The sequence below is a fragment of the Gymnoscopelus braueri genome, assembly GCF_963280865.1.
Source record: "Gymnoscopelus braueri genome assembly, chromosome: 23".
Lineage (NCBI taxonomy): Eukaryota > Metazoa > Chordata > Actinopteri > Myctophiformes > Myctophidae > Gymnoscopelus > Gymnoscopelus braueri.
In genome coordinates this window covers 12700846-12715464 of record NC_137625.1, presented here as the reverse complement: position 1 = coordinate 12715464, position 14619 = coordinate 12700846, and the positions used below count along the sequence as shown (strand labels likewise).

General features: G+C 42.1%; 1 protein-coding gene across 1 annotated transcript in view; it reads right to left on the bottom strand.

Moving 5' to 3' along the window:
* Positions 1 to 14619, bottom strand: part of apaf1 (apoptotic peptidase activating factor 1) — a 62675-nt gene that overhangs the window by 33757 nt on the left and 14299 nt on the right. Inside the window, exons 19-24 of the mRNA XM_080421011.1 lie at positions 13578 to 13703; positions 12563 to 12682; positions 11661 to 11786; positions 5805 to 5930; positions 1509 to 1640; positions 965 to 1090 (exon numbers count right to left, since the gene is read on the bottom strand). Of these exons, the coding sequence (XP_080277137.1) occupies positions 965 to 1090; positions 1509 to 1640; positions 5805 to 5930; positions 11661 to 11786; positions 12563 to 12682; positions 13578 to 13703 (756 nt within the window). The remainder of the gene's footprint in view (positions 1 to 964; positions 1091 to 1508; positions 1641 to 5804; positions 5931 to 11660; positions 11787 to 12562; positions 12683 to 13577; positions 13704 to 14619) is intronic.

The window sequence follows — 14619 nt, the reverse complement described above, 5'->3', positions numbered from 1 at the left end:
CAAAATTTCAGCCGATCAGGAGAGAGTACCCACTTATCAGCCTCATTTTTATAGTGTTCCAGTTCCAATTTTGTCTGCTCATTTCTTTGTGTCATCACTTCCAATTTCACTTGTTTAATCTGTATTCTGTCTGAGTTCTCTATCCTGATTGGATAAAATTGGTGTCCCGAGTCTCCCGGCCGGATTTTTTTTTTCTGTTAATGAAGAGCTGGAGAGACGTGGAGACTCCTGTTACTGAACAAACACTCTATAGCAATGAGTACTATCAGAATTTAGCACAATTCAACACTTATTTTAACATAGCAATGAGTACTATCAGAATTTAGCACAATTCAACACTTATTTTAACATAGCAATGAGTACTATCAGAATTTAGCACAATTCAACACTTACACGTTCCACACGACAGCGACGATATACAGTATATGAGCATTAATACGAAAAAACTATGTATTAGTCTTGATAGCATATCGTCTCTGTTGGGTGGAAATCTCATGTCCAAATCTGTCACTTTTCAGTATTCAAATTCAAAAACAGCAAAAGTAGCAGATCTACAAGCTCAAACCGTTTCGCGTTTGCTGATCTGTTGCTTTTGATGCTTTTGCGTGATGCGACGATATGCTTTTCAATGTTTTCAGAAGTGCTCACTCTTGCCTAGCTATAGGTGTAGCCACGGTAGCCATGGTGACGGCTGTTTCCTGCCACATGTGGAGAGTGACAGGGCCTTCCCACAGTTCTCCCCTCTTAATGAGGACAGCCCTGCAGAGCGCCAGAGTGTGACTCCATGCAGAGCTCCACTCTGGAGTGAAGGAACCCGTTTGTGTGTGTAATGGGTCACACGCTGCTAGTGGTTTCATAGAATGACAGGTCTCAACACACATTAAAGAAAGAGAGATAGATAAAGTGTGTGTGTGCGTGTGTGTGTGTGTGTGTGTGTGTGTGTGTGTGGGGGGGGGGAGGTTACCTTAGCTGTGCTGTCAGCGGAGGTGGTGGCAAATAGGAGTCCATCTGGTGACACATGACAGGCCAGAACAGCCCCTTGATGCCCTGCAATGTCCTGGAGCTTATCTCCACTCTCTATGTCCCACACCTGATAGAGAGAGAGAGAGGGACGAGCCAGTGACTGACTGACTGACTGACTGACTGACTGACTGACTGACTGACTGTCTGTCTGTCTGTCTGTGGTGGAAGAAGTACTACATGTTTTTACTTGAGTAAAAGTATAAATACCACAATGTAGAAAAACTCCATTACAAGTAAAAGTCGGAGCGGATTGGAATTGGGCCAATAGACTGTGCATAACTGTCCCGTTTAGCAGAAGGTGGCATCACGTACAAAAGTACTGGTATCAAAATATACTTGAAGCACCGAAAGTAAAAGTGGATGGATGGGTGTGTGTGTGTGTGTGTGTGTGTGTGTGTGTGTGTGTGTGTGTGTGTGTGTGTGTGTGTGTGTGTGTGTGTGTGTGTGTGTGTGTGTGTGTGTGTGCGTGTGTGTGTGGGGGGTACCTTGGCAGTGCCATCAAAGGACCAGGACAGCAGTCGTGTGTCAGTGGACGAGTGGCGGAGCAGAGAGAAACGCCTGACCTGCTCAGTGTGACCCTTCAACACCATGCAGTCTCCTGTTCTCCACCTCCACACCTACAGGGGGCAGCAGACACACAAAACACAGACATAGTCCATTTAGAAGCAATCAATGGCCCAATTCCATTGTTCGCCCTAAGCATTGAGTTATAATATATCTAGAGGACGGACTGCCCCGCCCCCAGCTATTAATTTCAATCAAAGTTGCTCACCAGCGTCTGAAGCACCCAGAAAAACACTCTACTTCCGCATTTTTCATGATTTGAGCACCAAATTTGGGTCCCAAATGCGGAAGTCTTGAGCCCCGAGCAGGCGCACTAGGGTTTCAAACGGTAGAAGCATGCGCAGTGGCATTTTAAATGCGGAAGTATTGCATTCTCAGATTTGACCACCAGGCGACGGCAGCTTCACTGTTCTACCGTGGTTCGGGGGGCTTGGCCCTAAGCCCTCAAGCCCTGCACCCTCACGGACTTAACCCATTAAGACCGGGGACGCATCGATGTCATTTTAGATTTCTTTGGCTATTCAAAAATAGCAGATATACAAGCTCATAGCGCGGCACTTGTAGATCTGCTATTTGGAAAATCGTGAAAAATTTGCTTCTGGGGGGTCCCTGGGACAAAATATTTGGAGATGGGGGTCCGTGGCCACATATATATAATTTTGGGGGTCCACGACATGAAAAAGTTTGAGAACCATTGATATTAAAGCAACATAGGTTTTTTCAAAAAACTGATTTACAGTAGAAGACATTTTGTAGTGTAAGTGACGTCAGCTGATAAGTGCTTGAGGGTGAGAGGGTACAAGGGCTCCAAATGGTATAAAACGACAGCACTTTGAAGACGAGTCCTTCATTCATGACACCTTACATCACTTTTAAAACTCTTACTGTCCTTATTTACAGTCAGTGCTAAATATTGTGATTGTTGATTATTATTATATTTACGTTATTAATGTGTTTGTTTTAATTTGTGTTTAGATTAGGGGTTATAATATTTAAATATTCAATTAAATTTGTAGGCCTATTTCCGTATTCTGTATTTACTTTTCTCCTTTCTCATCTTGTGTCCCTTATTTTTACTAAATATATATCCTCAATTCCGTCTCCCTTTGAGAACGATGAGAAAGCACTAGCACTGTTTGTTGACATTCTAACCACGATGCCATACCAATTTGCATACTTACATAATTTAAGTTTGGAGGATTCCCTTCATTCCCCTGGTAACGCTATGAACTGTGGGTAATTCCCTTTGCCAAAGTCTGCATCGATGCTGACTTACAGAAAGGGTGCATAAAGGGCTCTGCCTGAGCCCTCATTGACTTTCAAATGGGACAGCCCTCAAGCCCTCGCAGACTTCACGTGAACGCGTGCCCAAGTCAGTGAGTCTGTAAGGGAGCGGATTGGAATTGGGCCAATAGGCTCTGTGCATAACTGTCCCGTTTAGCAGAAGGTGGCATCAACATTACCCGTTCCCCGTCAGTTTCTCACAGCTTCATTTGATTGGCTCCGCAGCAGATTTGAACTGGAAACACACAACACCTTCATATGTGTTGATTGGAAACAAGTGTTTCATTACGCTTTTATGTGTTTATCCTGGGTTTAAGTTGTATTGTGTTTACTTGTTATTTCTTTCACCAAAATAAAATAAAATGAAGCTATATGAGAAACTGACCCGGAACAGGAAATGTTTATGCCAGCTTCTAGAAGAGGGAACTATATACTTATACACAGGTTCTCAAACTAGGACCCCCATTACTCTGAGAGTGTAAAAATGGAACCAAATGTAAAGGTAAATCTGGAAATCTCCTCCCAAGGAACCCTGAGGGTCCCTGGGCTCCATTTTGAGAACCACTGACCTATCAGAAGGCGACGATGAAGGGTTTGAATGGAAAAACTGTGACCTTTCAGCATTCAAATTCAAAAATCTACAACCTCAAAAGCTTGCAGATTTGCTACTTTTGATGCTTTTGTGTGACGCTGTAGTATTATCAAGTAGGGCGTTAATTTATGAAAAAACACAAACATTTGGATGGAGATAAGAGGTTTCTGCCCCGAACAGATATATGGCAGATATATGGCACAGGGAAAAAACTATTACAGAACAGGCCAAGTTTGTGATTATTACGGCCTCACCTAGACCACAATGTTTGTTGCCTGAGAACTTGTGACTCTGTACTGCCCTCTAGGGGAGGTACTGCTTAACAGCCATGCCTACATAAAAGGCTGTATTGGAAGTATTAGCAGTGACGTTACATCATTTGAAACTGACATTTATTTTAAGTATGTAACAGGAGAGTAAATGGGCCTTGACCATAACAGTGATGTGATTGTACGCATCAGCATTGCTGCATTGAATTGCTTTGCGTTCATGATCAAATTCCTTCTGCAGTGCAGACTCAGCATATAAACGTTATTAATGGATCTGGGGTAATAATGGTAAAGGCATCGGCCCCGTGCAGGCATCGGCCTTTAAATCCATCTTCTTCGTGCATGGATCAAAGCTCTGGGATTTATAACAAACTGTGCAGGCGGTAAAAGGCAGGCGAGCAATCAGTTCAGCTGAGTACATGCGACAGAAGGGCAGCTACTGGCGGAATGACATCACCCTCACAATCACAGGAGGGTGTAACAGTCCAACTGACGTGTTTTTGAAAAAAAACGTCCAGAACCCAAGATATCATCATTTGAAGATTTGCTGCTCCATTCACTTCTTGTTTAACTTAAAACTGAAAAAGGCTGCACTTTTTTTTTACTATGTATTTTTCAATGTTATTATGTTATTTTCAAAAGGCAGACAATTAATGTCAACAAGGTCCAATGACCTCGTTTATTTTTTTATTTCATTGGCACTGAATGAGTTAAAGGTAGGGTAAGTGTTTTTTTTTTTTTTTTGTTAAAAAGTACTATATTGTGATAGTAATCATTGCTATAGAGCGTTTGTTCGGTCACAGGGGTCTCTCCAGCTCTTTAGTAAACAGAATATAGTACATTATCAGGTAGGTGACACATTTTAAGCCAATCAGGAGAGAGCACTGAAAATGCATTTTCTGTTTAATAAAGAGCTGGAGAGACATTGGAGACTCCTTATATGGACAGGACACTCTATAGTAACGAGCACTATCAGAACATAGACCCATTTTGCAATTATTTGAATAATTACAAATCACTTACCCTACCTTAAGACCTGAGACCGATTTTACAAATGCTTTCTAATCAGTAGTTCTCAAGCTTTTAAGACTTTAAAAAAAAAATCTAAAATAGCAGATGTACAAGCTTGCTTGTGAGCTTGTACGTCTGATGTTTTTTAATAGCCAAGGCAAAAATTGTTGATATGTAATGTAAACAAAATAAAACAAATAATCAAAAGTAATGGCTAAGAAGTTAATCAACCGTTGCAGACCTAATTGAATGCATGTGCGCACGAAACCACCGTACTGCATCTCTCCTGAACAGTGCAACGTCAGCACTCCAAAGGTCAACATACATCACAGGCTAAGCGTTTAACCAGACCAACGTCTCCTGCTGACCCCCCCTTCAAGATGCAACCATTTCCAATGCGAGCGCTTGTCAAACAGAAACATAGCTTGTGAATAAACATGTGGATGGTTCATGAATAGCGGCGGTGGAAGGCAGAGCCTGCAAGTGTTTCAGTGGACAGGCCTGTCAATGAGAGGAGAGGAACGGGGGGTGATGGTGGAGGGCTTTGAGGAGGCGCGATGGAGTGGAACTGACCCAGCGCGTGCGCCGATGGAGTGGAACTGACCCAGCGCGCACGCGCGCACACACACACACACACACACACACACACACACACACACACACACACACACACTTACAGAGTAATAGAGAGAGAGGGATAGGAAAGGATAAAAAGGAGGGTGAAGGATGGAGGGATAAACAGGACAGCCAGTGGAGTCAATCAGGTAGGTAGTAAGCAGAAGACGATGGTGTGTGAGAGTGAGAGAGGGAAGGAGATAGGAGGGAGAGAGAATAGTCAATAATCAAAGAGGAAAATGTGTGTGTGCGTGTCAGTGCCTGTGTGCGTACAAGGGGAGGGTGAAAACAATCAGGGTTGAGAAATACACCACCAATTAGGGGGGGGAGAGAGAGAGAGAGAGAGAGAGAGGGGGGACTGGCGAGAACTGGGGTTGAGGCAGATAAGAAAGAAACGGGAAGAAAGAAGTAGTACAGGAAGTAGCTAGCGGGGTATGGTGACCCACCCTTATAGTGGTGTCCTCTGAGGAGCTGATGAGCGTGTGTCCGTCCTGGCAGAAGAGACAGTGGAGAACCGTCTTGGTGTGACCCAGCAGGGTAGTCAGTGGTGTTCCTGTTGGAACCTCCAACACCTGGAGAGGGAAAACAGCGTCACGGTGTCCATTATCCGTTCAATACATGATGAATGAGATATCTAACTTTTATTCTGGAATCGCTTCGAACTGCTCTACAACAGCCGACATTGTTTTACCTCCCTCCCCTTGTTTTTATTTAATCTTTGGGCAGATTAAATAAAATAAATGTTTTACTCACTTCCAGTTGATATAGCCCAAATCTGAGTTCAGATTCGCAGTCTGCATTGAAGCCTATACCACCCAGATATGAACTTACAAAGACTAAAATTAATTAAAAAAAATTAAAAGCTAACATCAAACAAACAGTAAGGGATACTGCTTTGGTGCTAGTCTCGTGTAGCCTAGCCAGACGATCAGAGATCTCAGACTACTGAAAAGTCTGGTGACATCTACATTCAATGTAGGGGCTAAAGCTGGCACCAGTGGAATCAATGAAAAGCCTTTAGGGTGGTCCTTCGTGTTGGGAGCGTGACATTAATGCTTTTCAAAGCAGCGCGGGCAGGTTTTTTCAGCAGCCGTTCTCGCTGCTGTTCTAGTCCATATATTATAATTAGGTTTCCCCAAGACGTATCTGTAGGTGGAGATCTCTGATCGTCTGGCTATGCAAGACTACTTCGGTTCAAACTGTTCTGGAATGACCTGTACTTTCTCTTTCTATAGAGAGAGAAAGAGAGAGACAGACACAGAGAGAAAGAGAGAGGGAGAGAGAGAGAGTAAGACAGAGAAAGTACAGCTGCCGATAAGCACATCAAGGAAACAAAATCCAGCAGAATGAAGAAGCCATGTGAGTTTGGACAGTGTTTGGAGAGATGAGGATGTAACTGTAGCAGCTCTACAGTAGAAGTTACAGGCAGAGATGCAGAACAAAACTGCTTGGGTGCTCATAAGAAATATTGTCTGGAAGAAGAAAAACGTTCACAAACATGTCTCTGTAGATATCCCCGCTCAGACGAGACAAGGCTAAGGGATGGTAAACATTCGCTGAATTAATTCAGTGACAGTTTCAATCATGTCAAGATTCTGAATATCCTCAAAATGATCACCCAACTTAACCCATTAACTCTTTGACTGCCAGAGTATTTTCATAAAGTACTCCCCCATTGCCAGCAATTTTTGTGTTTTTTTTATTTTTATATTTTGAAAATTTTCATGAAAATAATTGATCAGAATGTTTTTTAAAGACGCCGCACAAATCCGCCACCAGAGAGCAGCACATGATAGCTTGATCAGCTCCTGGTGTCACTGTTTACCTTCTTGGGCGATTAGACAGGGAAAACCATGAAAACGGATGTGACGTCCTCCCAGATTGTTTTGATCGTCAGAATTACGTTGTGATACACGACGGCGATGACTGATCGTCACCCAGACCATAGATTATAGAAGAGAAGCTGTCCGTTTGTCCGTCATACCGTGTGAAAAACCGTTTGTTTACCTATTTTGGACGAAATGACCGGGGGAAAATAATCAAAAACCGGAAACGGAACCCAGGACATGAAACCGGATGCAGATATGGGTGAAGTAAGTGGAACTCGAGAATAACATTGGATTTTAAGCAGCATAGCGCGATCAGAGATTAAACAATGAACGCAAATCCAACGCGTCTAACGCGTCAATGGCGTGGGTGGATTAAGTAGTTATTGGCGCGTTTTCGAGTCAATGGCGTTTATAGAGTTAAGACCTGAGTCGATTCTTTAAAATGTTTTCTAAATCCTAACAGTTTTTTGAAAAAAAATCCCAAATTTTTTTTTTTCAAGATTTTTCAAAAATAGCAGATCTACAAGCTCATAGTGCGGCACTCGCCGCGCTATGAGCTTGTAGATCTGTTATTTTTGAATAGCCAAAGAAATCTAGAGTGACACAGATGCGTTCCAGGTCTTAATGGATTAACTTTGGCAGTAAAGAAGGTGCTGAATAGCTGAGACGAGTTCTTTAATAGACTGAAATCATTTCACTTATTGAACACTAGTGGGGAATAAAAAGCTTAAAAGGACGACTTCACCCATTTTCAACCTATCTTTATATAATTGGTCCTCACTGATGCTCATTATAGTACGGTACCATTTTTGTCCATTCTGTGTCTCAGATGAGGGGTGTGTGGACAGTTCAGAAATCCGCCTACCAGTGACATCATCGATGGGGAATCCAAGCTAATAGAAACTGCAGGCTTTCTATTCCTGGAGAGTTGGCATGCTATAAAGGAAGCCATTATTCTTGCGTTAATAAAAATGTAAATAAAAAAATGTAAATCCTGTTTGAAAAGAAACATATGCCTATCCCTCACTGGTTTCTGAAGTGTCCACAGCCCTCCTCTGAGACACAGACAGAGTAGATTTTTTTTTACCATTTCATCATGAGCATTAGTGAGGACCAATTATATGAAGAGTTGAAAATGGGTGAAGTCATCCTTTAATTAACATTGTTATAATGGAGCACATCGATATGAATTATGATTATGGTTCTAAATAGTAAACAAAAACCTTCCGTTTTCCTCATTAAGCTCTTGATAGATCTGCCCCATGGTAATTAAAATGACTTCGATTGAACCCGCCTAATGACTGGAACTCTGCAAACAATACGTCAGAGTAGAACAAATAAATAAATGATAAAGTGCATGCTCGCATTTGATTAACGACTTGCATGAATTGAGGAATGAACTGATAATCAGAAATGATGAAGCTTAACCATTTAAAGTGGCAATACCACGCAGGATACCGCTCAAGCACTCCACTACCTTCCATGTATTTATTTTGCACTACAACTTCCTGGTTAGTGCTGGCAGTCGCAGGGACTACTTTCTTGTAGAAAATGTATTATTGTTGTAGTGACTATTTTGTCCAAAAATAGGGACGCCAGGGTTAAACTGGTTAAAATGCTTATCACACCGCAAAACAAATAACTAAATAAATAATCAAAAATAAAAATGCCTTCAAAATGTTATTTTCTGTCCATGCACCTGCATACAGTATGTATTACATGGCTATGTGAAGTCACCACGTAATAAAATATTTACATCTCTGCAGAGAAGTGTCAAGTGTATATGAGCTATAAGCCAGGGGGCAACCAGCAGCATTTGTGGTGTGAGATGCAATTCTCAAAGCCTGGGAGAGCAGAGTGCTCTGGACAGCGATACAGCCTGGCTCAAGGATTTGTTGATGGTGTGGAGATTGGAGAACAATGCCCGAGGACAAATGGTAGGGAAATGAAAAATAAATATAATGTATAAATAAATAAATAAATAGAAAGGTGTGTGAGCATATTCTAAACTAAACATTGATTTGACGAATAAACTAAAGAGAGGATGAACACAGATTAAATTGATTTGGCGATGAATAATGGATAATGCCCTCTTAAGTGTTGTCCACCTCAAGAATGACAACTACAGTATAAAGATAATCAACGATGATGATGTGAGCATCCACACTAATGAACGGAAACATTCTGTAAACATGTTGAACCGAACGCGAGTGACGTGGTGAACGCGACGTCCTGTAAATCGATTTTGATTGGCTGTCGCAGCCTGTCTGTGTTTCTATTTTTCATCAAATTGCCCTGAAAGTGATCCCAATGATATTGTTCCCCAATGTCAGAGTTAGAACCATTTTTAAAACATGTTGTTAATAGTTATCGCTCTTTGTGTTGCTAGCCATTTATCCTTCACTGATGACCATGGACCTGATATTTTTGGAACATGCCTTAATGACAACACACAGAGACACTAAATTGTTAGTGCTAGATAAAACACGTCCTCCTCACAAACACACACATCCTCCCTACCGCACCTTTATTGTGCCAGTGTCTAAGCCCTAACGCCAACAACAGCCCCTTGTGAGGGGTAAGCAGCTGTCGGACCCTCCAGCCCATGGTGCTCAGAACCTGCATAGAAGTTTCCTGCTACAAAAGCGCACGACACACACACACACACACACACACACACACACACACACACACACACACACACACACACACACACACACACACACACACACACACACACACACACACACACACACACACACACACACACACACACACACACCTCTTCTCCAGTCCTATTTAATGTGCTGCTAAAGTTTGGCATGCCAGATATGCACCAGAGAGAGTCAATATCATAACGGGTGTGGACATTTCTGTTATTGACTTTCTCAGTCATGTATTTGTGTAATTGTATCATCCACCGACCAGAATATCAAAATATTGCACTCAGTGGCACCTGCACACCATGTGATGGGCTCCCCCTGCTGTTAGCTGGAGGAATAACAGCAGAGTTTCAGAGCGAGAGTGAGATAGATAGATAGATAGATAGAACAAAAAATAAATACCCTAACCTGACATGGGGTAAAATTTTGTTAGATTTTTAAATACATTTTAGACATAATGATAACTTGTGAAACAGGACGTTCTGCATAATGAGTACTTTTACTGTTGGTACTTGTTTAATTTTGATGCCAATACTTTTGTACTTTTTTTTCAAGTACATTTTGATTACCAGACTTTTGCTTGTAACAGAGTGTTTCTACAATGCAATATTGATACTTTTACCTAAGTAAAAAATGGGGAGTACTTTTTCCACCACTGCTTGTAAGTAACGACGATGACTTGAACATAATTTGTCCCAGTTTGGCAACGCTTCCCCTTCCCCTGTCCTCATTGTGTCCTCCTGTGCCCCTTCCCATCCCTCCCCCCTTTGCACTCAGATGGGAAGTGAGGAAAGGTAAAAAAAAAAAAAAAAGAGTCACATGAGGTCAGTGAAGAAGCGTAATTAAAAAGGTTTGCTCATTAAACCTTTAGAAGCTCTTAATTAGAGCTGCTCTCTGCCTTCGGGAGATAGTCACCTAACTTGGGGACTGCTGTGTGTGTGTGTGTGTGTGTGTGTGTGTGTGTGTGTGTGTGTGTGTGTGTGTGTGGGGGTGTGTGTGTGTGTGTGTGTGTGTGTGTGTGTGTGTGTGTGTGTGTGTATGTGTGTGTGTGTGCGTGTGCATGTGACTCAGAGAGCAAAAAGAATGGAGGACATTCACAAAACCTGCAATTAAAAATGATCTCTTTCTCTCTCTCTCACACACACACACACACACACAGAACAAACAACCTCATGCATGCGCTACAAAGCAGACCAGGACTCCCTTCACTGCCAGCAAACCATTTATCATTGAGACAAGAAGACGTGATAGTGTCAGGAGGGAAAGAAAGAGAGAGAGAATCTCTCCCTGTAAGGAAGGGAGAGAGAGTGAGACTCACTTAAGATATAGTTTAATGGAAAAAAAACACAGGGAACACACCTGGGACCTGACATGAATATAGGTAATATACAAAAACCAGGTGAAGAAATCACAGATTGAGGCTTTAAACTTTGCCTTTATATGAAATATCCGAGACTATTAAGATGTCATGGATGGTGTTTCCAAACATATTGCTAGTTTAACCACTTGAAATGCTCTAATCTTAAAATAATAACCTAAAATATGCAGCAAAAATAGCCGATCTACAATAGGCTTACAATAGGCCTTGTACATAGGCTATTCTTGCTGTGCAACATGCTTCCATAGAAGCCAGCATGACTTCTATGGAAGCATGTTGCATCCAAATGACTGAAATCAGTCGTGGCGACTGAGAACTTTAATGCAATTCTGTGTGTGTGTGTGTGTGTGTGTGTGTGTGTGTGTGTGTGTGTGTGTGTGTGTGTGTGTGTGTGTGTGTGTGTGTGTGTGTGTGTGTGTGTGTGGTGCATACCTGTACGGTCCCGTCCTCGCGGCCCAGGGCCACGGCAGAGGGTTGTCTGCAGATACACGTGCAGCGAATCCTTGATGGCTGCTCCTCAGACTGGAACAACACTGCTCCTGACCGACCATCACGCACCTGAAAACCCACACACGCACACACATAAGTATATACACACACACACACACAAACACACGCACGCACACAAATCATGGCGACAACAGCTACCTAAATCCCAGTCCCAGCTAATTTAATGAATTATAAAAATTCAACATTTAAAATGACGGGATATTTAATGTAGAGCGAAAACAGAAAGGGCACTAGTATAGAGCCTGGAGGGACTCCGGTCAACCAAGTACAAAACTCCTCACATTTAGCCAAACTCTTATTCAATTATATCCCTTCAGGTAAAAGACTCCTCCAGTATTAACTCATTCCCTGCCTAGAACGACTAAAACGACTTCTGTCCCATAAGCCATGCCTGCCTAGAACGACTAAAACGAAAAAATCATTTTTTTTTCTTTCTTTTTTTTTTGACCCAAAGACCAAGGAGATATGATTTTTCGAAGATCTAGACTCCCATCCACTTCCTTGTTAACTTAAAACTTAAACATTTTGTATCTCGGCTCCTGAGTACCGGTACTTTTTTTTTTCAATGAAAAATCTCTGGCAGTGGGCAAACACAAAAAAAAAAATTCTGGCAGTGAATGAGTTAAAACCAGAACATCTTGCTTCCACAATAGTTTTGTGTGACGCTGTTGTATGATCAAGTAGGGCATTCATTTACGGGAAAAATAATAATATGGAGATAAGAGTCCGAATCCCTGTAATGTTTTGGTGGACACCTCTTGTATGTATTGTGTGGTTAATCAACTGTAAAGATGTTTTGGCAATGATCGAATGTTGAATCTCACCTGCAGTCGGTTACAGTTGTCGGCAGCTGCCACAGTGAGGTCATTGCCATTGAAGACGACATCAGAGTCTCTCTTCAGGGACACGGCTGATGAGGTGTGTACTTGTTTAGTCTCCCACAACTACAGGATTAACAGCACGTGAAACGATTATCACCAGAAACGACCCCCCCCCCCAACTGTTTACTGTACATATCTTTCTTTCTTATTACTACTCATATATGATGTTTTTGCATATTAGTGTTTGTCTTTAAATGTCTCGATGTATGTACAGTATTGAATACACAGGACCTTAATGTAAACAAGCCCTGAGGGCATATTTGGGTTGTCCTTTTAGCATTCTTTTGTATAAGTCGGTGCCACCGTGCCATTTTTTTCCAAACTGTTCAATCAAACAATCAATCAATCAAAATCGGAGAAAATGGACTGAAATGACATACTAGATATCACATGGGAAACCCAGCATCGACAGCCCCATAACATCCCAACAGTAATATCTGATTTCATGGTTAAACCATCATCAGAATCAAACATTGTACAATTTGGCCAATATGTTGTCATATTTTCCTGTAGGCCGTTTTGTTTCATGTGAGGTAATAACGATAGTATTAAATAATGATAAGAATAAAGGAATTCATTGGAGACTTCCTGGAAGATTGCGTAAATTATCGTCCATCTTTCAAAAAAGTTCTGATAATAGTGAGGCTTTGTAACACCATGCTTTTGTCAATAAATAGATTTAGAAATCAAGTTTAACCACACATTTGAAGACTGGAATGTGGCAACACATTCATGTGCATTCATGTGCACAAAAAAGTTTAATATATCTCTTTCAACTCACAACGGAAATACGGACTAACCCACACTTCCATACGGACTAACCCATACTCCCATACATACGACCTAACCCAACAGTACTCCAATACGATAACTTGTCATGTTTGGCGTCAGACTGACTTTGATTTCACCTTAGCGGGAGGTAAGTAAGGCAACGGTGAGAACGGCAACACTCACTTACCCTGACAGTTTGATCATCAGAGCAGGACAGCAGTAGAGAACCATCAGGGGAGAACTGGACACCGTACACCCAACTGAGGTGACCGCTGCAGTCAGCCATCTTTTTATTGGTTTCAATGTCCCACAGCTGGTAGACGCACGCACACGCGCACACGCACGCGCACACGCACACACACACACACACACACACACACACACACACACACACACACACACACACACACACACACGAGAGATACTTAGCCTGGGACCAGACGGATCTGCCAGTGCAAAAAAAAATTGCCCTCTGCGATTTGGGTCTGGCACCGCTCCGTTGTGGATCCATTTCCTGCCCCCGAAGTCTGGGGTGACCAATCAGGGCCCAGTATTCAAATATGGGAGACTATAATTGGTAGTTGGTTGTAGGTCTAACCAATTGCGTCGAGAGCCATTGTTTTGATCCCGCCCCCTTGGAAAGAAAACGTCCTCATAGGAGGCACCAGACTCATATCCACGCAGTGATGTAGTCTGGCTACGCGAGGCTACTGTACTCGATACCGAACGATACACAAGCTATGGGTATCGGTATCGGGAAGGAAGAAATTGTATCGGTACATCTCTATTTACATCACACTAAAGCAGTGGGCCATGGCCCACAGTTGTTGTGTCACGTTAGTTTGCCAGAAGAAGTTTTTAGTCAAAACATTTTGCCGTTTGACCTGGTCCCCTTGAGTAAAAGACATTTTTTTCCCTACTGGTTAAAATTTTTTTTTTTTAGCTAGGATTACTTATGAAAAGATACACGTTGAGTTTAGGTTTAGGATAAGGCATTTAGAGTTAGGGTGAGGGGTTAAGGTTAGGGTTAGGGTTAGGGTTAGTTACTTTAAGTTTGGGTGTGATTATGATTAAGGTTAAAATCAGTGTTATGGTTATAGTTAGGTGTTGGTGAGGTTAGGGTTGAGGTCAAAATGGCATTTCTAATGAAAAATGTGTTTTGTTGACTCCACAAACCAGTTCAGTAGTAAGACAATTGTGTGTGTGTGTGTGTGTGTGTGTGCGTGTGA